The 23,840-nt window shown below is 39.1% G+C and overlaps 1 protein-coding gene across 1 annotated transcript in view; it reads right to left on the bottom strand.

Moving 5' to 3' along the window:
• TTK (TTK protein kinase) overlaps positions 1-23,840 on the bottom strand; it is a 78,843-nt gene that overhangs the window by 32,165 nt on the left and 22,838 nt on the right. Inside the window, exons 3-16 of the mRNA XM_060236424.1 lie at positions 21,459-21,684; positions 20,194-20,300; positions 13,469-13,612; positions 12,829-12,925; positions 12,661-12,742; positions 12,473-12,579; positions 11,424-11,520; positions 9,755-9,878; positions 8,303-8,475; positions 6,693-6,832; positions 6,041-6,167; positions 4,906-4,995; positions 3,173-3,330; positions 2,930-3,081 (exon numbers count right to left, since the gene is read on the bottom strand). Coding sequence (XP_060092407.1) covers positions 2,930-3,081; positions 3,173-3,330; positions 4,906-4,995; positions 6,041-6,167; positions 6,693-6,832; positions 8,303-8,475; positions 9,755-9,878; positions 11,424-11,520; positions 12,473-12,579; positions 12,661-12,742; positions 12,829-12,925; positions 13,469-13,612; positions 20,194-20,300; positions 21,459-21,684 — 1,824 coding nt within the window. The remainder of the gene's footprint in view (positions 1-2,929; positions 3,082-3,172; positions 3,331-4,905; positions 4,996-6,040; positions 6,168-6,692; positions 6,833-8,302; positions 8,476-9,754; positions 9,879-11,423; positions 11,521-12,472; positions 12,580-12,660; positions 12,743-12,828; positions 12,926-13,468; positions 13,613-20,193; positions 20,301-21,458; positions 21,685-23,840) is intronic.

Genomic DNA, 23,840 nt, shown 5'->3' with positions numbered 1-23,840 from the left:
CAGGGCGGCTCTGCAGTGCTGCTGTTATTAGATCTGTCAGCCGCTTTTGACACGGTTGACCACCAGCTACTGACTGACCGCCTCACCGATGTGGGGATACAGGGATCTGCCTTGCAGTGGCTGACTTCCTTTCTCCAAGATCGGGGACAAAGGGTGGTGATAGGGGAGGAAGCATCCCAGAGGCACTCCCTTAGTTGCGGGGTGCCGCAGGGAGCGGTCCTATCCCCGATGTTATTTAATATCTATATGCGCCCCCTTGCCCAGATTGTCAGGAGGTATGGACTGGGTTGCCATCAATATGCGGATGACACCCAGCTCTACCTAATGATGGGTGGCCAGTCTGACTGTACCCTGGAAAATCTAGACCTGGCATTACAAGCCGTGGCCTCCTGGCTCAGACTGAGTCGGCTGAAATTGAATCCGACGAAGACGGAGGTTCTCTACCTGGGTCGGGGCGGTCCGGGGAGAGAGATCCAGCTGCCGGCCCTTGACGGGGTGCCACTAATACCGGTCCCCAAGGTCAAGAGCTTAGGCGTGCTCCTTGAGTCCTCCCTTACAATGGAGGCTCAGGTGGCAGCCACTGTTAGATCTGCCTTTTTCCATCTTCGGCAAGCACGGCAGCTGGCCCCTTACCTGGACCGCAGCGACCTAGCGACGGTAATCCATGCTACAGTCACCTCAAGAATAGATCACTGTAATGCTCTCTACATGGGGCTACCCCTGACGCTAACCCAGAGACTACAACTAGTGCAGAACGCTGCAGCACGGCTGTTAATGGGGCTACCACGACGGGAGCACATTCAGCCAGTGCTGAGAGAGCTGCACTGGTTGCCTGTTGTGTTCCGAGTTCGCTTCAAGGTGTTGGTATTAACCTTTAAAGCCCTTTATGGTCAGGGACCTGCCTATCTACGGGACCGCCTTTCCCCATATATCCCCCAGAGAGCACTGCGATCAGGGACAAAAAATCTGCTGTCTGCCCCTGGCCCAAAAGAAGCCAGGCTATGCGCAACAAGATCTAGGGCCTTCTCGGTGGCAGCACCAGAACTCTGGAACACCCTCCCAGAAGCTATAAGGGCCCTGCGGGATCTGTCGGCGTTCCGCAGGGCCTGTAAGACCGAACTGTTTAGACAGGCATTTCTGGTTGACTGAAAATGGGCTGCCACCGGACATCCTACAGAAGCTGGTGGTCATAGTCAGAACCCAATACCGCCAGACTGGATCGAGATAGCGTAATAGTTTTAAACTGATAAATGTATTATGGTTTTATATGTTTTATGGAATTGATTGTTTTTATGATACTGTAAGCCGCCCTGAGTCCGCTTGCGGAGAGGGCGGGATATAAATGCAAAGTAATAAATAAATAAATAAATAATAAATAAATAAATATCCCTCACTGCAGTTTTTAAATTAAAGTGTTAGAAGCTTATTTAAGCACCTGAAGTTACAAGGGGTATTATTTAACTGAGGGGTATTAATGAATGTGAAAGAAGGAAATTATTTAATTGCTTACTTAGAAAAATTATTTTCAAGTGTGTTAGGATCTGATTTTGAAGAGAGTTAAGATTAGCAAAACCTATAGGGTTAACTCAAAAATAGTACAAAACAGACAAGTATGTTGAGATACTGTAGAATATTTTGAATCTTTATCAACAAAAGAATATTGAAAAAATTAAGTCATGATCCTTTAATTAACAATGAAGCAATTATCCAAGATATTTCACCGTTTACTCTCCAGAAAAGGTACAAGTTAAGGTTTTTGACAGACATGCTGAGGCATAATGAAATTATATATAGATGAGGATTTCCATTTAAACTTAAGTTTCAAATTGAAAAAACACTGGCAGAACACGATCTTGAGTGACTTGAAAACTGGAAATCCCTTTAGGTAAAAAAATTAACTTGGTGTATGACATCGCCTTAAACTCATGAACCTTGGTAAATGGTGGGAAACTGAGGGCCCTCAATTCACACATCTGGCGAGCCAAGTTAATGGCAAACAGGAATGCCTGTTTTGGCCAGGGAATCTCTGGGTTACTTCAGAGGAAAAGGGGAGCACTCCAGAGCCTAGAAAGCTAGAAATCTTTAGAATTTTCTCTGTAGCTTGCCTGTGCATTTGTGGTCCCCATGCAGACTGTGGACTATACAGAAATCCACAAAGACAAACATGTATTACTTACACTGCTATTTTAAATATCTTCTGTCGTAATACTGTTTTAGATATTTTATTGGAGTTTTGTAATTATTTTAATGATGTATTCCTGGGTATTTTACTTCAGATTTCATTTCCTTGCAAAGCAACACAAACACTCTTGTTACAGATAACTTGAAATAATAGCAGGCATCCAAAAACAAATAAAATGTATTTTCGGTAAAGCTAACTTTTTGTGCTGAATGGACCAGTTTGCTCAGAATCCAGATACTTGCAACCAGCAGTCATTTTGTAGAAAAATAGGTGGTGGAGCTCATCCAGGGATTGTTATGCAGCTGCAATACTATTCAATGGACAAGGGGGTGGAACTCTCAGAAAGGTTCAGGAGCTGTGCTCTTGTGAGCTCCCACTGAATCTGAGGCCTGCTTGCAATATATTTCAAAGGGAGTGAGGGGTGCACAGCAAGAGGCAAACCAAAGTGAATAATGAATGCAGCATGCAGAATAAGACATGCTCCAAAAGACACTGACAAGTTAGGAACATTCTAACTTCATGCAGGGAGTGGCCTCATGTCTATTTGAAAGAGTATGAATCTCTTGTATAACAGTGGGCCACTGACTAAATCATCTTGCTTGAAGGGACCACACAAAATCATTTTGTGAGCCAAAGTACCATTTCATATCCAAGACCTTGAGTCTCAGCGAGATTAAAAATGAAGGAATATAAATTAATATTCAATGCACTACAGAGATAGAGACATAAATAGATTTTGATAAATACCATGCTGATGGATTGTATGGACAGCTTCCAACATATTTTTCCAGTAGCTCTTCCGCTCCCATGCATTAATTGTTTTTTTCTTTTTAAGCCAGCTATTAAGATCAATATTTCCACACTCCATCACCATGTAGATATTCTTCTCATTTATTTCACTAAAATGAGATTATAAAAGTAAATACATATTTGGGGACATACTTTTAGGAAAAAAGAGATAATCCTGTAAGTAAAAATAAAATGACTCACTAGTCATGAAGTCGAATAATCTTATCACTGTGTTCTTGAAGCTTATTTAAATGAACAATCTCATTTTTATAACTTTCTATAGTCTGTTGATCTGCCTCTTCCAGATTAACATATTTGATGGCACGAAGACGCTTCTTTTCATCAAGTACCTGGAATACCTGAAAAACAATCACAGGTGGTGTTGTAGGTTTCTTGGTGTACTTATGCAATTATAGATTTCAAAGCATGAAAAAAGAACCAAGACAGTTCCTCAAACAAAGCACTGCACCTCCCCAATTTACAGATTTTGTGTAATAATTAAAGCGTTTGCTAGAGAACTAATCTCTTCTGCTATTACGAATACATCAATCTGAGCTATATACTATCCCTGCTCACATGCTAAAAGAGAACACATCCTGCATGTACAACTTGTACATCTGTTTGGATAAATGTGGGTTTTCAATCACATCTGTAGGATGACGTTTTCTGCCTCTTCATTATCCAGATTCTTGCTTGTACTTTCTGTGTTGTAAGCCGCCCTGAGCCCGCTTTGGTGGGGTAGGGCGGGATATAAATCAAATCAAATCAAATAAATAAATAAAATAAATACTGGATCTCTTTCCTTTGAAAACCTTAAAGCAGGGATCCTCAACCTTTGAGCACACAGGCACTTTTAAAATTGAAAAGGGGGTGGTTAGTACCACCCCAAAAGTGCTGCCACAGTAGTCAGAGCCAAACAGAATACCTCCTTCTTCACACCTCTTAGTAAGAAGAAAAGACTGAAGGGGGAATAGAATCACACAATGACTAAGGAAAGCCCAGTTGAAGTCCTCCAGTGGAAAACTGTTTCATATGAATTAAGGCAGTCAAAAAATAAGCCTTGCTTTATACTTTCTTAAAAGCTTGGCAGGTGCCAAGGAAAGTACAGGTGGATGCCACTGCATCCATGGGCACCATATTGGGGAACCCTACCTTAAAGCATACGACTGTTCTTGATCTCCTCATACCGGAGCATGTGATAAGGATGAAGAGTTCCAGCTGGCTGCTCTAATTTAGGACAATGGAAGTGAAATATTTTCCTTGGCTTAAGAAAATTTACCAACATGTCTTGAGAATTCTTGGACTATACCAATGATCTGATACCCTAAAATTGGGATGATCTTCCAGTTGCAAAGCAGTTAAAATTATTTTTCTTTCCAATTTGTTCCCAGTACCTCAATATAAGTCAAAGAGCAGTCCGGATTCTCAGCTTCTCTTAGGAATAATTAAGCCCAGTCCTTCTCCTAGGACTTAGACTATGAAAAAGTGGAGACCCATGATATTCACAGGGGGATCCCTTCCCCCCTATTATTTTCATGCCTCCACACAGCTTCCACCAGGCCTACCAAGGTTCCCTCCCCCCAGACCTCTGACGGTGAGCTCTGAGCAGCTCCCAGCATTTGCTGCCAGGTTTCTGAGGCTAGTTCCCCATTGCCCCTCCAACAACAACCAATACTGGCAAGTGCTGCACAGCACCTGGCCTCCACTAATTGGCTGCTGAGGCTTCTCCCTCTCCCAGTCAATGGCAAATTCAGTCTTTTTGAAGTTTCATGTAAAAAGGTAAAGTAACACAGCATTAGACAACCAGGGAAAATCAGGAGGTCATCTTACGTCATTCTTGCAACAACTAGTTGCCTTATCTGCTTGACTTCTGTGTTACCTCCTACATGAAAAAGTTACTGAATTAGACTGACTTACTGCTTTTAACAACTTACCTTACTTGAACCTCCCCTGCCAATTTGTTTCAATACAGAATACCATTTTCCTTTAATAAAAATGCATTCATCTGAAGGAGAAGCTGAAATCTGAATAATAAAAACACACATTAGTGCATACAAACAAGTTAGACAGTTCACTACTGCACATCATTTGGGTATTTGTGATGGCATACAAACATGTATCATTTGCAATAACTACCAAAAGAAAGAGATAGGCTCTAAATTACAGGAATGGTGACATACGTTGTTTACATTCCAAATAAAACAATCAAATTTAAGAATTTGTCACACTATATACAGCACTGTGTTGAAGCTTTTAAATGTGTGGGGGGGTTTTTTTAACTTGGTCTGTGACTGTAAATAAACTGACTGACTATACAGCACTGTCTCATGTAAAGGTATTTTATTTAACATTCTTCATCTTGGGTGTCATTTTTAAAATTAAAGGTGGGGAAGGGGTGCTAGGTGGCAGCTCTACAGCAAGCGGGGCAACCACCTCACAACCAGTGCTCCCTCTAAGCTGAGTTAGCATGAGCTAGCTCACAGATTTTTAGCCTTCAGCTCACACATTTGTGTCTTACCTCAGGAAGGATGACCCCGGAGCAGAATACTTTATGCAGTAGCTCACAACTTTAATGCCAGTAGCTCACAAAGTAGAATTTTTGCTCACAAGACTCTACAGCTTAGAGGAAACATTGGTCACAACTATGTCAGAGATCTATGAAAGGACTGCACAGCTGAGGAATGGGGCCTCAGTAGGAGCTGCAGGGCTGACAGAAAAAGGCAGCCACCGCTCTCCCAGGAGGAAACCTCAACAATTAACTGGCTCCCCAAATAGATCTCTCTGAATTACTGTAGTTACACGAATCCTCTTCTCAATTTTGGTTAAACAAGCCACACACACTTTCAGGAATATGGGTCCCAGGCTGTGAAAAGCCAGCACCTCAAAGGGAGCCAGGGATTAGTAGTCGGAGCAGCAGCTGCTATAACACAGTCTGAATGTGTTACAGCATGTTAATGTCATCCCTGCACACTAGCCCAGATATGAAGAGGACAGCTGAATTCTGCATCTGCTGAAACTTCTGACCTTTCTTTAAGGGAAATAAGGCCGACATTCCCAAAAGACTCTTACCTGCAATCCACTCTGCATTTGGAATGGAGTTGTCGGAGCACAAGCGTGCAAATAGGAAAAGTGGGTGTAAGGTGTGGTCAGTTTCCTCCCCGAAAGAAAATCATTATTTATAACAGGTGTGCTGAAACTGTCAAAAACATTTTTTTATTAAAACCTTTGCTAATATAATAATAATTACACTACCAAACAAATCTCTTTTAAGTAATCAAAATCTTGATTTCCTCCCTGAACACTAGCAGTTGAAATTGCACTTTGTTGCCTGCTGACAATACTTAACAACATGCTAATTCATTAAAAAGTCTGCCATTGGTTCACCATTTTCAAGTGTCCCCTCAAAAGATTTTTAGACTTCACAATCTTTGTCTAGGGTATGAAGTGATATTTTCTAGTTTTCATCGCCATCTATGATTACTGTTGATGAGATTTATTTTCTTTAAGAATTTTAGTCCAAAATTTCAACCCCAAATACAAGATATTTCTTGGACTTCAACCAGGCACCAAAACTTACTTGACCTCACAGTTAAGCTATGCCAACCATTACATAAGTAGTACATAACTAACTGCTAGCTTAAACTGTACCAGAGTGAACACCAACACAAATCTATTAACTTCTCTAAAATATTAAAACAGAACACAGCACACTGAAAGCTACCAGGACACATGATTGTTCACAGAGCGGCTGCATGGAGTAGTGCCAACAAATGCCTGACTATTTCTCTTTGAAGTAGTCTCTGGCGGTGAAAATCTTCTGGAAATTTGAAGCACTGGCTGTTCAATACATGAGTTTCTCTCCTACAAAATAAAGAAAAGCTTTTGTCAGTTTTCTGGTGACCGCACGCAGTACAAAAGTTACTTCTGACTGTCCTGTTTGCGTTGATGAAAATTTAACACGAAAATCAAAAATGGACAATGTTTATGTGACATCTATACTGCATGAGGTTCTCTTAAAATTTCAGAAGCTATTGAACACTTAATTTAACAGTATTCACTGCATCAGCATTCGGGTGATATATTATACCAGTGGCTAAGCAACACTAGGCAAGCACAAGGTTATGATGAGCTTTACAGAAGCCTAGTTTATGCAAGTTCTGGCCATCATTCCTGAGGATGTGACTTTCCCCATATGAACCAAGGATCCCCTGCTGCATTCACTGCAGCAATGTCATTTTGTTTCCCCATTCCTCAGAACAACTGTTTTAGCCCTTTTGTGGGTTGCTTCAGCTGTCATCACCCTCCCTATGGCATGGTCTTCTGCTAAAAATAAGGAACCTAACTTATGCTGCAAGCTGTCCACAAAAGCATGTAAGGCAGTTTTACTTGGGAAAGCTCTTGTAAAACTGATGGCAAAGGAATCAATGGTTGGATTAGTTTATTTCATTTATTTTTACAAAATTTATATCCCACCTTTCTGACCTCACAAGGGTCACCAAGGCAGCTAACAAAACTATTAAAACCAACCAAACACACACATCATTAATACAATTATATACAAAATATATACAGACATACAAAATAACAGTTGTTGTTGACTAATGTTTTTGATTTGCTGTGGTTTATGCTGATTTAAAGTAAAAGTGCTTATAATGATCTTTAAATATTATGTGAACCATTAGGGGCCCCTTTTAAAGAAAAAGATAGGCCAAAATATTTTAAAACAACACTTTTGTGCAATTCATGGCCGATTTTAACAAGCTGCAGAAGAGACACATGATATATACATGAAACTATTTTGAGGTCAATTTAACAGTGTATTTAATATTACTTCTTGAGTCTTCATTTTGCTTCACACTTAAAGGCTTTTCCCAGCCACATCTGCATTGTTAATCTCAGTGTTACTAGAGAGTATCCTTCTGTCATGCATGGCTTTAGGCAGGGAACAGGAGGAAGAAGTAGAGACTGGCTAATAGAACAAAGCTAACATTGCAATGGACAAAATGCCATGATTCTGTTGCAGAGGTGAACAGCCTAAAGGAAGTGGCAGTGTTACCAGCTAAATACTGCAAATACAACAATGTCTTTCAGAGATTCACAAACTATGTAACATCTTTGTATTATGCAGATTTAAAAGATGGTTCCGCAATCAATAGCTATCAAACGGTTTTTGAAAAACAAAAAGCTGGCTGGACATGTTAGACCATATCAGTGTTCATGTACATCACATATTAAAAAGCTCAGGATAGACTTACACATTTCACTACTAATAGAATAGCATAGCTTGAGAAAGTGTGCTAAACTTCATTTAAACAAATTTTAAACAATTACCTCCGAGTTCCTCTTTTGCGTCACTTGACACCATTTAGTTTCAGAAGGAGGACAACTTATTATGGACTCTTCATTTTCTTTTGGGGTATTTTCAAAAGAAAGAGATGGCTGTCGTTGCCTTTCCAGATAGCCTGACTCTGTGGTCATTAGGTCCTCATGATGTGCTCCAGTTTCTAAAAACAATTTCTGATATCATTATTAAAATAGAGATGGTGGAATATCCCAGCATGATGATGCTGGATTGTGCTCTCAGCTTGTGGAGGGAGAGGCTGGATGGTTTTAAGTTTTGCTTTCCAGAAGCCTCAGTCAATCACTTACAAATAGTGGAGTGTAATGTTGGAAAATAAAAAAAAGTTGGGCAGTTTAATTTCTGGCCAACTCAGAGTTGAGGGTCCCTGGAATCTGGTGGGAGAAGGGTTAGGAGGTCTGCTGTTTAGGCAGGAAATCTATGACAGCCCCTGTGGTATAGTAGTTAAGAGTGTTTGTATCTGGGAGAACTAGGTTCAAATCCCCACTTGTACCATGGAAGTTCACTGGGTGACCTTGAGTCAGTCATACTCTCTCAGCCTAACCAAACGCTCAAAGTTGTCATGAAGATAAAATGGAGGAGAGAGTGATGTAAGTCACTTTGGGTCCCCACTGGGGAGAAAGATAGGGTATAAGTGAATTAAATAAATAGAGATTTTAGGTATTTTGAAGATAGGGTGGGTTGGGGTGCTCTTCCTGTCAAAAATAGTCCACATCAGTTGAACAAGAAACTTTGTAACTGCTTTACAACTGTTATATTTTCTCAGGCCCCAGACTCACCAATAACTTCATTACTGTAATACTGAGAGGGCTATAGAAAAGGAAAACAAAGAAACAACCAACCTATAAGTATCAATGACATAAAACCCATTTCTTGTGTTCATCAGGCCTACAGTGTAGTAACTTCCAGTGTAGTAACTACAAAAGCTTCAATTATATTAATCAAAACTATATAAAAAAACCAAATAGCTTGCAGGGTATGAAGTTCCTAGTTTCTAGGTCTGGAGACAAGGTGTTACAGCATTACAACATGACTTTTGGTGTATAGGTTAATAAAATTGTCTGAACTTGGTAATGGATGTGAAATTTCAAATAGGTGGCAAAAAGGGACAAAGGAGGGACTGGTAACAGCAGCAACCTTCCCTCAAGGGAAGAGGCACATTGGGAAAAGCAAAGTCTTTCAAAGGCCCAAGTTACAAGGCAAAAAAAAAAAAAAATGAGGAATCTACATATGTGAACTTTGAGAAGCAGTCTTATTTTTTCCTCTTTCCCTGTTTTTTCATTTGCAGTACTACTTACCATGACATAGACTACTCCATGCTGTACTTCATAAGAATTGGGGGAAATATACATACAACTGCATAAAAACACCACAAACAGTGAAGATCCATGTCAGTCCCTAACTACAAATAGGTTAAAACAAACCTTTTATGTTAACAGCATCCCTGGAATCATATTTATTCTTTAAGGTTATGCTTGAATTGGTAGCTCTTTCCGAGTTCTCTTCATCCAACAACTGTAATTCTATAGGTTTCCTGCTTGACAAAGGCTAAACAACAAAATACAAAAATGGGGGGTGGGGGGGTGGGGTGAGGCCATGGAAAATCCCAGACATGGAACCCAACCTGAACCCAATCTGTATTATCAAGCAGGTGAATGTAGTTAGTTGTTCACTGTCATGCATGCATATTTAGGCTCAGGACAGAGCTAGATCAACATTATGTGCTTTAAATATAAGAAAACTGTCAACAGATACATAGAATCAGATCTCCCAGCCTACATCATGTTGCCTTTAGATTGCAAGATCCTTAGAAAATACGCCCTATCCTGTCTACTCTACAATGCCCCCAGAATTAAATTTCTGTCTGGAGCACTAACCTCCTTAAAAGCATGTTCAGAAATTGAAAATATCATATTTCGGTTATCTGACAATGATGCTCATGTGTCCTATATAGTCCCGTTTGCCCTTGCAGCTAAGAAGATAAGAGCAAGAGTAATTTCAAATGCTGGAACTTCTTGAGATTGGCCTTTCTGGGGAGCTTTTAAGGTGTTAATTTGAAACTTTTGTTGTTCGGGTTCTGTTTTGTTTTATAACGGCCAATGGCTATATTCAATAAATTTTTGACTGACAGAAAATAAGCCATTCAGGTATCTGTCAGGCTTAGTGACAAGACAGACTCAAGTGCAGCCTTGATTCTGTGTTGAAGCTAATTGCACAATTTTATTTTTATCTCTCCAAGGATCTCAGGAAGATGCACATCTCTTCACCACTCTGGGCCTTTTCTCTTGTAATATTAGCACCTATTTTCACATGTGTCCCTATTGTCATTTAAGATCAAAGCTACTTTAAATTCAAAATAAAACATGATAAAGGATCTTAAATAATAGGTCAGTCTTTGCATTTTTTACATTTGTGAATGCTGTCAAAGCACTGCTTTCAACTAAACTCAAAATATTTCAAATGCAAAAACAAAGAGCAACTGCGAATAAAGTTTTGGGGTTTTTTAAATCATATTTCAGGGAATCTCCTTTAAAAGCTAAACCAGACAGCCTTGCAAGCCAGGCTTTAAGATATATGAACCATTCACCCTACACAAGACAGTTTCTCATTTTATAGTAACAAGTACTAAATGATGTGTGAAACTTTCCTCAATCACTTGGAATTATGCAGTACAGTGTTTCTCAAGTGAAAGAGAGTGTATCAGGGAATACATTGTTTATATGCTTAACTATTAATAGAACCAAGGCTCAGGGGTTTCCGAAAGTATATGGACTATTATGTAACCGGAAGCATTGAAAGAGAGAGACTGACTGAAGTCATGCCAGGAGAGGTGATGAAATAGGAAGGAGCAAAGGAGAAATCCAGTAAGTCAGCAGGGTGCCATGCCACATGGAGTGGGGACACACTTTTAAGTTCATACGTCTGATGCTCCAAGTAGTCAAAAGTTAAGGCACAGGGACAGATTTAATAATTTTAATACGTATTTTGGTTCTTGGTGTTACTAAGCTACTTTTTTGTCTAAATAATCTAATCTTCTACATCCAAACAATCTTAAGTACAACAGTTAATAAAAGAAACAAGCACTGGAATTACCTTCAGGCCTTCTGGATAACATGAAGCACTTTTATTAGGTTTTGATTCATGCAGAGGTGAATTGATCAAATTGGTGTCTTTTGAAACAGGTATTTGCCTAAGTTATCAAAACAATAATAAATTGGTTGAGGACAGCAACGGTCTTCATCTGGGCTGGCACCCTGCTCTGCTCTCTATACTTGTTTTACCCCTTCCCCCCTGCCCACAAAGCAGCCAGCAGTCTGAAAATGGGATCTATTTGTTCGCCATCTATTTTAAAATGTAGTGTTCTCCTATAAATTGTTTTATTTGTTGTATGTTTTTATTCATATTATACATCACCCAGATTGGGTGATTCATTAATAAAAACAACAATAACAATGCCAAAAAGGTTATTTTGTTTTACATCAGAACAGTGTGCAATAGATATACAAAACATACAACAAAAATAACTGCATTCAGATAACATGGAGGAAAAGCTACACAACAACAAATGTGAACCAATAAATATGAAAAAAGGTAAAGGAAGTCAAGCACTGTTCAAGCACTGAGTTGTTACCAACCCATGGGGTGATGTCACATCATTATGTTTTCTTTGCATGCTTTTTGTTATAGGGTGGTTTGCCATTGCCTTCCCAGTCATCTACACTTTACCCCCAGCAAGCTGGGTACCCATTTTACCAACCTCGGAAAGATGGAAGGCTGAATCAACCTTGAGCTGGCTACCAAAACCCAGCTTCCCCCAGGATTGAATTCAGGTCGTGAAAGACACCAAAAGAGGGAAGGAAAAGATGAATCTCCCTGGGGAGGGTGTTCCAAATTTTGTGGGAATGAACTACTACAAAACTCAACAGAACCCTACTCCTTTTAGCTTTCCTTTGGGTATGTGCAGACTACAGAATGCTAGCCAGTACATACAATAGGAGACCAGTGTGCACCTCCCACAGTCTGAACCTCCTATACTACTCCATCCATCATAGGGCACTGGGCTCTAAGTTGCTTCTATTCCAAAAGATGGGTACTTCAAATATTCTGTCATCTGTTCTACCATGACATCAGTATTAACTTACTTCTTTAGGACATATGGGACATCTTTCTTCACTGAATCATTTTTATCATCCTCATCATCTTCATCATCACTTACTAATCTGATAGGAACTCTCCCAAAAGGGCACATCTAAACAATAAATATACAGAAATTTATCAAATCCACAAAAATAAGCAGGGTATACATCAATGCAGACAGATATGTGTCTACCTGATTAGACTGGTTTAGTTGCTTCAAGGATTTGCGTCCACCCAGAATAAATTCAGCCTGTTGAGGAGACTCATTTTTCTGCCTGGAAAAAAAAGTGGGATATTCTATATCTGTCAGCAGTTAGAAATGGAATCTAAGTAATTTTATGGCATAATTACTATAACTTACCCCAAACAAACACTGGGTGCACTGCCAATGATCTCCCCTGAATCAACATTTCCCTTCCTATTCAGGAAATTTCCAGGCATGCTTTGCAAATATGGTGCTGTAATTAAGTAATTTATTAAGAGAAAATCAAAACTTAGCTATGACAATATTTTGCCAAAAGCCATAAATTCTAAAAAATGGAAAGAGCAACACAAGCACATAATCTAACAGTTTAAAATGAAATTGCTCAATCTAGGTTTTAATTTAATTTAATAAGATACATTCCATACCACAATGCCATGAAAGGTTGTCTGAAGTCAATGTGCTTAGAAGCATAGAACTCTAAATATCCCACAATTAGACATTTTTGTACAGAATAAAAGAAAAGCTCAAATCAAAATTAAATTATCCTTTAGTGAAGGAATTAAACTTGTTAGTCTTTCCCTTCAAAATTAGTACAGTCAAGATACTTAAAAGGAACATATTTCAAATTGCAGGGAAGGTTCAGAGACTACACTACAACATAATTTGGCATACAGAGGCAGGTTAGCGTATCACTGTTAAAGTCTGCACCTTCAAGAGTAATTAATTGCAACTGTGTGTGATTCAGTTCAAGAAACTATATTGGTTATGAAGTGAGAGAGTTCTCTTAAAGATTTACCTGCCAAATTCTCTTTCTCTTCTTCTGAAAGCAGTTGGGTTTTTTGTAAGCGCAAGTTCTTCAGAGCAATTTCCAACATTTCTGGAGGAAATGCTGAACATTCTACAGCTTTTTCAAGAAGCTGTTTACACTTCTTAATATTTCCTAATGCAAAATATGTTTACAGAACAAAGCATAATGTAGGTTATTTTAAAAGTCCTTTGCCAAAAAAACCTGCTAAATACTATTTTGTACACACTTACAAAGGTTACATCCCCCCACTTCAGAGCGTCCCCAGATGTAGTCTGAAATGGAGCTTGCTTTGGCACAGAATACAAGACTCTTTATTGGAACAAAAGTTAGTAAATCAGAGGACCTATCAAATTCAGGTTTGCCACTAAAATTTTATTTTTTATTTCCCTGACCAACATTTGTCAATTTCCCTGACCACCATTCAAATATAACCACAAGTTAAAAAATAAATAGGTCGTATTGTATTAATCCAAGGCTTAAGGAAATGTTCCATGCAACAACTACACAAGACTCAACTGCAAAAATATTTGTCAAAGTAAGAGATTTAATATCAGCTTCTTTCAACAGTAACTGCAGCAACATCTGTTTTGCAAATGCATCAAAAATTACACCAAGATACAAACTTCAGTTCAAGTAAACTCTGAATGCTAACAAGTAGGAACTTTCCAAAGCTGGGAAAGTTTCACTTTCATTTTCTGGTTCCAGAAAGTGTAATGAGCAGATCAGCAGCAAGAACAGAAGTGGAGTTTCTGCAATCTAGAGAAGCAGACAACCCTCATTTGCAACCTTTATGCATGGGAGAAGTCAGGAAAGAGGGTGAGAAAGCTGGTAGTCTGTAAATTCCAGCAAAAACAAGCAATCACATTTGCAAAATTTACTTTACATGGTGCAGGGTAGACAGTGCTAGTTGTTTGTGAAATCCAACAGCGGCAAAACTCATTTGCAACTCTGTGCTGGGTTTAGCAGGAGAAAAAACATCCATTCCATATACAAGCATGACCCAAAAACATGCTTATCTTTATATGTAAGTTAAACTAGCAGGTAGGGATGAAAACGGTTAGATGTTTAAAGTTTGTATACTGCTAAACGTTTAAACTAGCCTTGCTTTGCAAATGCTACAGGCAGACCTTGGAAATCATGCAGGGACAAAGCTCAACAAACACATTAGGCTGCTTGCTGGGGGTGGAGCTGAGAAAAAGGCGGAGCTGGGAAAGGACATCATTGCGTTTTACTTGTATTCTGCTACTTCTCTAATCTAGTTGCCACAAGAACAGATCATGCTCTCGCAGCAGCAGGTCAAAAATCCACAGCTAGAATATATTTTAATCACAATTTCCCTGACTTCAGACCAATTTCCCTGACCAATTTCCATTTCCCTGACTTTCCAGAAAGTGGCAACCCTAAAAGTTTACCATTTGCATAATTTATTGCATGTGCATAAATATCTGAAAGCACAACTACAACATGCTTTTTTGCCTATCTTGCTACTCCTTGAAGTCTTGTTTGTATTGTTTTCCTCACAGAAGGCCTCCAATTTCTCATTGTTGTCTTCCATGCCAGATAATTCTACACTCAATTACTGAAGCCACCAGCAGCTGCAACAGTCTTATTCTATGTTGTGCAAAATTACTACATCAACATTCTATTTCATTCTTTCAGTTGCAGTGATAACGCAACTTGGGAAAGCCAATATGACCTTTTCAAAGACTCAAGGAAAAATGACCAAGATAACAGAACTGCCAAGGATATTAGACTGTTTGTCTGCAAAGTCTACATTTGGTGTCAAACTCATTTGTTAAGAGGGCCAGATCTGACAGAAATGGGACTTTGTGAGGCCAAGCCATGCATGTCCTACAATGTAATGCCAGATAAAGATACAGACTTCATAAAGGACACAGGCAAACACAATTAAATATATTATTTTTAATTTAAAATACAAACATGCTTAAAACTCTTGCAATAATTTGTTTTAAATAGAAAGGCAGGGAAATAGTGGGTTTTTACAATACAATTTTAAAAATAAAACATCAAGGAAAAGCACAAGGATCGCACAGCAGAAAAGAAAAAAAATGCTCTCAGCCTGGGAAAACCTGAAATGGCAAGGCATTGCAAGCTCCCCCCTGCCCCCCACATTTACTCAGATTAGAAATGGCTCTCCTGTGAAATATCCCCCTTTGGCTGTGGGTTCCCAAGTTAGAGAAGGCACTAGGCACTAGCTCTCACTGCACTGAAAAGAGACAACGCTGACTCAGGGCATCAACACTTGGTTTGCAAGCACACAATTCCAGGAAGCGTCAGCTGGCCAAAGGAATGCTGGGAAGTCAAATCTCTTCATTGAAACAAAGTTGCAAGGAAAACATGGAGTGGATTTCTTATTCTGGTCTGCTTTGCCAACCGGCCAGAATGGGAAATCCATTCTAAATTTTCTTTGCCACTTTGCTCCTGCTTTAGCCTCTGCAAAGAGAAGCAGAAGGAGCTGTGAATGTCATAGGCAGCGTGGGAGCTTCACAGGGTGCATAATGTACCTGCTGGAAGAACAATAAGCTCAAGGTCCTGTCAGCTTATTTTACAGCTGTTTTGTTGGGCTATACAGGCCACCAGCAAAAAGCACATAATAAAATATCAGTATAGCCGTATGCATGAAAACATTTTAATACTTATTTGCATATATCCCCTGTGGGGAGGGGGGAGAAGAGAGCCCTGCAGGCCTAATTGAAGCCCTTGTGTGGCCGGTTTGACACCCCTGGTCTACAATGTGCCAAATAAAAACATTGTAAGTTAGACATGTTCAGTCATGTTCAGCAAATCCTACACAACAGAGAACTTTCCACCCACAATTGTGGAAAGAGCAAGTGGTAAGAAATTTAAACTCCATGAGAAATTTGTGGTGCAATATTAAGAATGGCTCTTCTTGAATTTTTTTCTCTCCAAGAATTGTAATTTCCATTTCCAGTTTACAACTGATACAGGAATTGTGAGGGGGGGGGAGTAGCAAACTTTTTTTGGTGAATCATAAATGAGTTATAAATAATATAAATCATAGAGTTATAAATATTATAAATGGTTATACAGCAGCTATTCCCAGATCAAATTAAAGGTAATATATGTTATTTATAGGGACTGAATTAAAAATCAGTTAAATTGGTATATGCAAATAAAATTAAAATGTTTTCATACACACTGATGCACTGATATTTTATTAAGTACTTTAAGTTGGAGGCCTATATATCCTAACAAAACAGCTGTAAAATAAGCTGACAGGACCTTGAGCTTATTGTTCTTCCGTCAGGTACATTAAGGAAAAATACTGATGGTAGGTCAGTTATTCAATGTCAAATCAACAAAATTTGGCACATGAGGGTTGATTCAGTAATGCAGGGGTGTCAAACTTATTTGTTACAAGGACCAGGCCACGTGTTTCATAAAATGTAATGCCAGGTAGCGTAGACATAAACTTTATAAAGGACACAGACAAACACAATAAAAAGATATTATTTTTTAACTTAAAATAAAAAAAATACTTAAAACAATAACACTCTTGCTAAATTTTATTTAATAGTCTTTGATAACTGACACCTCCCAAGCCTCCCTCCCCGCTCATAAAAGATGCCTGCCTAAAATGGAAAGGTGGGAGAGTAGTAGGATTTGGCAATGCAATTTTGAAAACAAAACATCAAGAAAAGGCACAAGCACCACAGCAGAAATTATAAATATAAACTAAAAATATAAAATGCTCTGAGCCTAGGAATGTGAAATGGCTGAGCATTACAAGCTTCCCCCTCCCCAAGTCTACTCAGAGGGGCTGTAGTTCTCCAGGGTTTCAGGGTTTTTTACAGGTTGATTTGAGATAATAATTTTGGTTGTCCTCTTCAGCAGTTGTTCTGCATTGGAGCCCCATATTAGGAGGGTGTGTGTGTTAAAACTAATATTTCTCTGCAAAACTACAGTTCCTTGAGTTTGTAGAACTCTATATTTTAATTGTGGTTGGTCCAAAACCTCCCCCACCCTTAAAAGATGCCTGCCTAAAATGGAGAGATCAGTTGATAGTGGAATTTAGCGATGCCATTTTTAAAAAATAAAACATCAAGAAAAAACACAAATTACAGCAGAAACTAAAAATACAAATTAAAACACATTCCCACTGAGTATAACTTAGCCATAAATATTCCATATGAGCATTCTCTATTGAAGCAGACTTTCGTGGCAATGGGCTGTTAATGGATCCTATAAATCCTATCTCCTATGCACACACCAGTGAAAGTTGCAATGACAATATAATATGCTTTCCAATGTTGTTGCAAAACTGATACGGACCCTTGCTATTTGCATGAATTCTACTCCTAGGATCACAAATGGCAAAATCTAAATACTGAGAGGCAGTTGGGAGTCTGCTGCCTCTAGGGGCAGACTGAAAGGCCAAAGAGGCCTTGGAAAGGTCCCACTCCCTGCCGCTCATGGATGGAAGCATGGACTGAGGGAGTTGTACATAGCATTTAGCTTAAGTATAACACTGTCAAGCAAGTTGCTAAGCAGTGGCCATCTCATTTGCCTAGTCTGGGCAAGTCATATGGCAATACTGCAGCCAAATGCTGCAATGCAAATTGCCTGGCGAGGTACAATTCCTTCACACATAGGCACACATAGGGCTGACAAGCCAGTGATCATGCAAAGTCAGGAAAGGGGACCTGCACACTGGTACCCACTCTCCTTCTCACAAAACACAGATGCTGTATTCTAAGGGCTAGATGCATCACATGATCAGGCCACAGACTGTGAATAAGTGAAATTACAAGTTGCAAATCTACAACTGACAAGAGTCTGCTGTATTAACAATATTATACAAAAATAAAAAGTATACTATGATGTTTGATGCAAGTGCTTTTAATTAGGCATAACCAAAATGCCTAAATGTAGGGCTAACGTTGTAGCAGGAGCTCCTTTGCATATTAGGCCACACACACCTGATGTAGCCAATCCTCCAAGAGTTTACAGGGCCTACTGTAAGCTCTTGGAGGATTGGCTACATCAGGGGTGTGTGACCTAATATGCAAAGGAGCTCCTGCTACAAAGTGAGCCCTGCCTAAATGTAACATAACACTGCCACAAAACTTGGAAAATCTCTGAAATACTGTAGAGGTCCATTGTAACATCATAAAATAGCATTCAAATAAAATACTTCCATATGGACATATATGACAGCAACTCTTTGGGCAGTAAGCTTCCCTATGAATATAACACTAAAATTATGGAGGAAGTGCCACAGAAGTAGTATACAAATATGGCACTTTTCTTGTTTTTCCAGTTACCCTTTTTTGGCTTCCTGAGTATTATTATTCCAATGTTAGGGAAATTGTTATTTCATACCAATGCTAAGGAAGTTAATCTATAATAATAATTTTCCTGCAACATGGCCAGATCCAGCACTGCCATTGGATAATATCTGCTGGAACAAATAATTGGTCCATCACAGCTCAATAAGAGTCTCTGGCCTACCACTGGCTGACTCCCCTACCCCCACCTACCCAGGCCCAGGAATGTTGAACAAACTGCCAAAAGCAGTCTTACCTCAGACAGAGACACACCTCTGATGCTTCTTTGTGTCCTCTCCGTCAACTGGCCTCAGAAAGGGCTGCAAAGCTACTGAGGCCTCACGAAAGGCCTCCCAGCACATGCAATCTCCCAAGGCCACAGAAATAGCCAGGCCCCATTGGGAGTGTTTTCTTAGTCTCTTAGAGGCCATGGCTGCTGCCGGGAAGTGCTAGCCAGAGGCTACTGCTAGGCAACCCAGACTCCTTTTCACAGTACAGGGAGAGGCCTCAAGTTAATAGAATGCCATAGAGTCCACCTTCCAATTCAGTTATTTCCTCTAGGATGGGGAGACAGATCTGTTGTCTGGAGTTCAGTTCAGGCCCCACCTGGGGGTTAGCTACTGTATGCCTGGCTGCTTGCTACTGTTCAGTGGTATAGGATTTAGGGCTTCAGCCACTGTGGCATAGGATTTAGGGCTTCAGAGTGGGGTCTGCCAGACCCAGTTTCTTGCTGTGAAAGCTGACTGGGTGATTTCGGAACACTCACAGACTTCCAGCCTAACCCACCTCACAGGGTTGAGAGAGGAGAATAATGTAAGTTGCTTTGGTTCTCTCCCCCCCTGTGGAGAAAGACTGTCCTTTTCCTATGCAGAGGCTGCAGAGAGGGGGAGTACAATGGAAAGCTGACGTCAGGCAGATAAAGGGAAGGAGAAAGGGTTGCCAACTCCAGGTTAAGAAACTACTGGATATTTAAGGGGTGAGGCCTGGAGAAAGTGGGGTTTGAGGAGAGATGGTACTTCAGACAGGTGCAATGCCATTTCCTCTTGGGGACCACTGTTGCCAATCTCCAAGTGAAGGCTGGAGATCACTCAGAATTATAACTGCTCTCCAGAGGGCAGAAATCAGCTTCCCTTGAGGTAGGGGGGGAAGTGAATGCCTTCACTTGGGTGAGTGGGTAGATAGCAAAAGTGGGGGAGGCACTCGCCCAGAGTCTCTTTCTCGAGCCTGTTGTATTTTTCTTCACAACAGGCCTTATTACTGGTACTGCTATAATAAGTGAACACTACATTTTTTTACACAAGACGTATAGTACATAGTGAAAAACCTTTCCAAATTTAAAAGCTACAAACAATTTAAATTTAAATTTTAAAAATAATTTAAATTAAAAAATTAAAAACTACAAACCTTGTGAGAGTTCAAACTGGGCAAAAGCTACATGCACAAAAGCAAACTGCTTACAGTTCAGTTTAGCAAGATGAAATTGGTCACGTGCCTCTTCGGGATCTTGAATACTGCAAAGAAAAATACTGACATAAAGCTTCTGTTGAAAAAAGTAATATTTAATGGTACAGAACAAGCCAAAATGTACAATAGAAGGAAACATTAGACTTTACCAGTAATCAAATTTCTATAAAAAATCCTCTCAAAGAGTTACGAAGAAATCATTTTTCCAAAAACAATGCAGATATGTTTATTCATTAAGAATAATCAGCAAAGGTAATACAACCTAACTTTCCCCTACCATATAATACATTAAAAGTGGCATCCTCAACTTTCTGTCAAACAGATACTAACAGTAGCTACTGATCCTCATTCTGCAGACATACTGTATGGTGGTGTGGCAATCCACTGGTTTCAAAAGGAAAGTTAGCAGGAGCATTAAGACAAAAGTGGCCAAGCAGATCAGAGCATAAAGTAGTTGTGCATACAGTAACCATAATGACTTCACTCAATGTTATTTGAGAAGTTTTCCTTAGGACAGTGATTTTGTAGCAAGCCACCATTAGGCTTGTGAAATTCAGAAATCTATTTATGGAAGTAAATACATACAATATTTGCTTAGTATAATCACCTGGGTAGTTTGCATTTCAGCAAAAAAAGTAGACTGTGAATGATAAACCAATCAATATTCACTTGTCTACCACCTCGGAAACTATTTGACATTCAATTTCAACTTGTTAACAAAAAATATTTAATGTGAAAAACAAATTGTTGTGTTGATATACAGGTATATGTAATTTATGTGGAAGAGAACAGGGTTGTGGAACCTGCCTCTTTCACTAACCAAAAGATAAAGTGACAATTAGAATGGGGTTAGCAGTTAATCTAAAACAATTCAGACAAAACAAATCAGAAAATTTGTATGAAGTAATGATTTGATATGAGTTTGTTTTGTTCCAAAACCACCAACATTAGATTACCTCTAATCATGAACTTAAACCTGGCACGGGAGTACTATGTAATGATGACTCTGTACAAGTGCCACATGCTTAACTAGATGGGGAAAAATCACCATAAAAATTCACCTAAAATTATTTTGTGGCTGCAAAAACACAATTTGTCAACATTGTAAATTCTGGAGAAATTAAATGAATTCATGATCCTTTTTTGTGATGCATACTACTAATTCTTGAGTTATATAAAATTCATGACAGTTCTCTGATACTTACGTTTTCAGTTCTGCAAATCTCACCAAGATGCGAGCATAACTTTCATTCTGGCTATACTGTTCTACAGACAATGCTGCAATTGCTTGACTGTAACGGCCAATTAATCTATTCAATAAGTCAATGTCAGTCTGAGGAATATCCTTTTTCTCCAGTTTAAGTAAAAAACTCAACCAGTCTTCAGGATTATTTGCAGTCATTATAATCTGATTAACAGTTCCGGAATTATCTAAGAAAAACAAGAGAAAGGCACTCTTGAGATTTAGTTATACAGAGCAGACCCCAGAAATATGTTCAACTCTTGTAATAGACTACAATTCAATACCATTTAAACCTCCTGAAATAAATGGCCTTAGAATGGAGTAACTCTATACTGTATAGTCAAGAAAAACACCCAATTTATTTTGGTTTCACAATCCCCACCTACTGATCTCATATTCCTCTAATGGAAAAACAGAGCATTTGACTACCGCCATCTTGGGAAATATTTTGCTTTCAGAATGAGTGAACTGCTTTTTTGAAGCAGTAGAAAACAGCAGAAAGGTAGTATTTGAAGGAGCAGTGACTCACAAAAACTCATGCCCTGCTACACATTTTCGTAGTCTTTACATTGCTATTAGACTCTTGCTTTTTCTACTGCTACAAAGAGACAAACACAGCTACCCATCTTGCTTTTTGAGGAAACATTTATAATATTGCTTTAGCTGACTTTTATTTAAAATGCCTTTTAATAACCTTTTATTTAAAATGCTTTTAAATAAATTTTAATAACTATGGTTTTTAATAATTGCAGTATTTCAAGTCCCCCCATCATCTAGGGCTAGATGGGTAACTAGGTCTTTCTTAATCACGGCACTGAAATTATGGTATTCCTCACCAAAGGACTTCGTCCAGCTCCCTCAATTTGTCTTCACCCAGCAGGTTAAGATCTTTGTTTCATCTGGTGTATCCTTATTGACCCCTCATTTGTTTTTAACACTTAGTTTTATATATGTATTGTTTTATGCATGGATTGTTTTAAAAGTTGATTGTAGTGTCTTTTTGTTTGACACCTGAGAGCCCTAACTGGGCAGAAAGGCAGCATACAACGACTTCAATACAAAGAGAATCTTAAGGGGTTCCATGCTAAGCAAAGTTACACCCCTCTAAGTCTATTCTTTGACAGATGCATCTCTGCTTACATTTGCACTGTTAAGGTGCTGCTTGCTGTTGCATCTCCAAACATCAGAGTTACTTTTGGTAACTCTGAATTAACTAACACATTTCAATTTCGTAAATATGTTAACAACACATTTACAGGTGTTAATGATTACTTGGTTATGACCTTAAACTAGTAAGAAAATAAGTACTGCAAAATATTTCAACCCTTTTCTCCAAATTTCTCTAGATCTTTTTTCATCCAAAAACTCAGAAAAGGATTTTCCCTATGGTTTCAATATCTAGAAATGGCCCATTGTAGTCCCAGGAAATACTTCATTATTTTGGATATACTATGCTGTTCTGCTATACTATGGCTGTTAGATGGCTGGTTTCAAGATGTGTTTTCATTAATTTTGGGTGACTGTTTTTGGTTTTGCAACCAATTTAAGACATTTGAAGTGATAGTCTGCTTCCTCTTTTATCTGCCATACATCACAAGTTATCTATCTCGTTCATTGTTTATGAATCCCAGGTACAAGTAGTGGTTCTTACATATATTAGTTCTTATGATACCAGGATATGTATGAACAAACTCCTGGGTGTTATGGAAGCATCAGATAGCATGCTGTATTATGATGGTACAAACTGTAAAGAAAGCAGGTGTGAACTACCGTATGTTTCACCTGTCAGTTATAAATTTATTCACTTGCCACTACAAACCACTAGAACTTAAACTGACTTCACAAAACTGGGTGACAAGAAGGATTTTGAAAGCATATGCACACAAAAATGCCCAAGATTATGAATATCGGCTTTGTTTGCAAAGCAATAGAATTGCTGGACATCAAGATGAAAGCAAAGTCTGTCTCACAGCTGAAGGTACAGAAAGCTTAGTCCTATGAACACAGAACATTAATGGCTACATAACAGTACTCAGTGAGATACAGGGTAGAAAGGCAAGAAGAAGAGAACAGCACATAGAAACAGGAATGTCAATGATGGGAGGGCTGAGATGGCCTCATGACCTCAGAGAAGAAGGACCCCTCACGGTAAGTACCAATGGTCATTCTCCCTCTGAGGCAAAGGCCATCTCTGTGGGACCTCCCAGAGCAGTGTCCCTTAGATGGGTGGGTCATCATCATTGGCTGTTATTGCAGTGTGCCGCAAAACTCTTCTTCCAACTGCAGCATCAGCTGAAGCCAAATAATTCAGCTTGTATTGACCAAAAAAAAGTGGAAATGGAAA

Source organism: Heteronotia binoei, chromosome 1 (assembly GCF_032191835.1).
Source record: "Heteronotia binoei isolate CCM8104 ecotype False Entrance Well chromosome 1, APGP_CSIRO_Hbin_v1, whole genome shotgun sequence".
NCBI classification, from domain to species: Eukaryota; Metazoa; Chordata; class Lepidosauria; order Squamata; family Gekkonidae; genus Heteronotia; species Heteronotia binoei.
The sequence above is the reverse complement of the archived record's forward strand: the minus strand, read 5'-3'. Positions and strand labels throughout refer to the sequence as shown.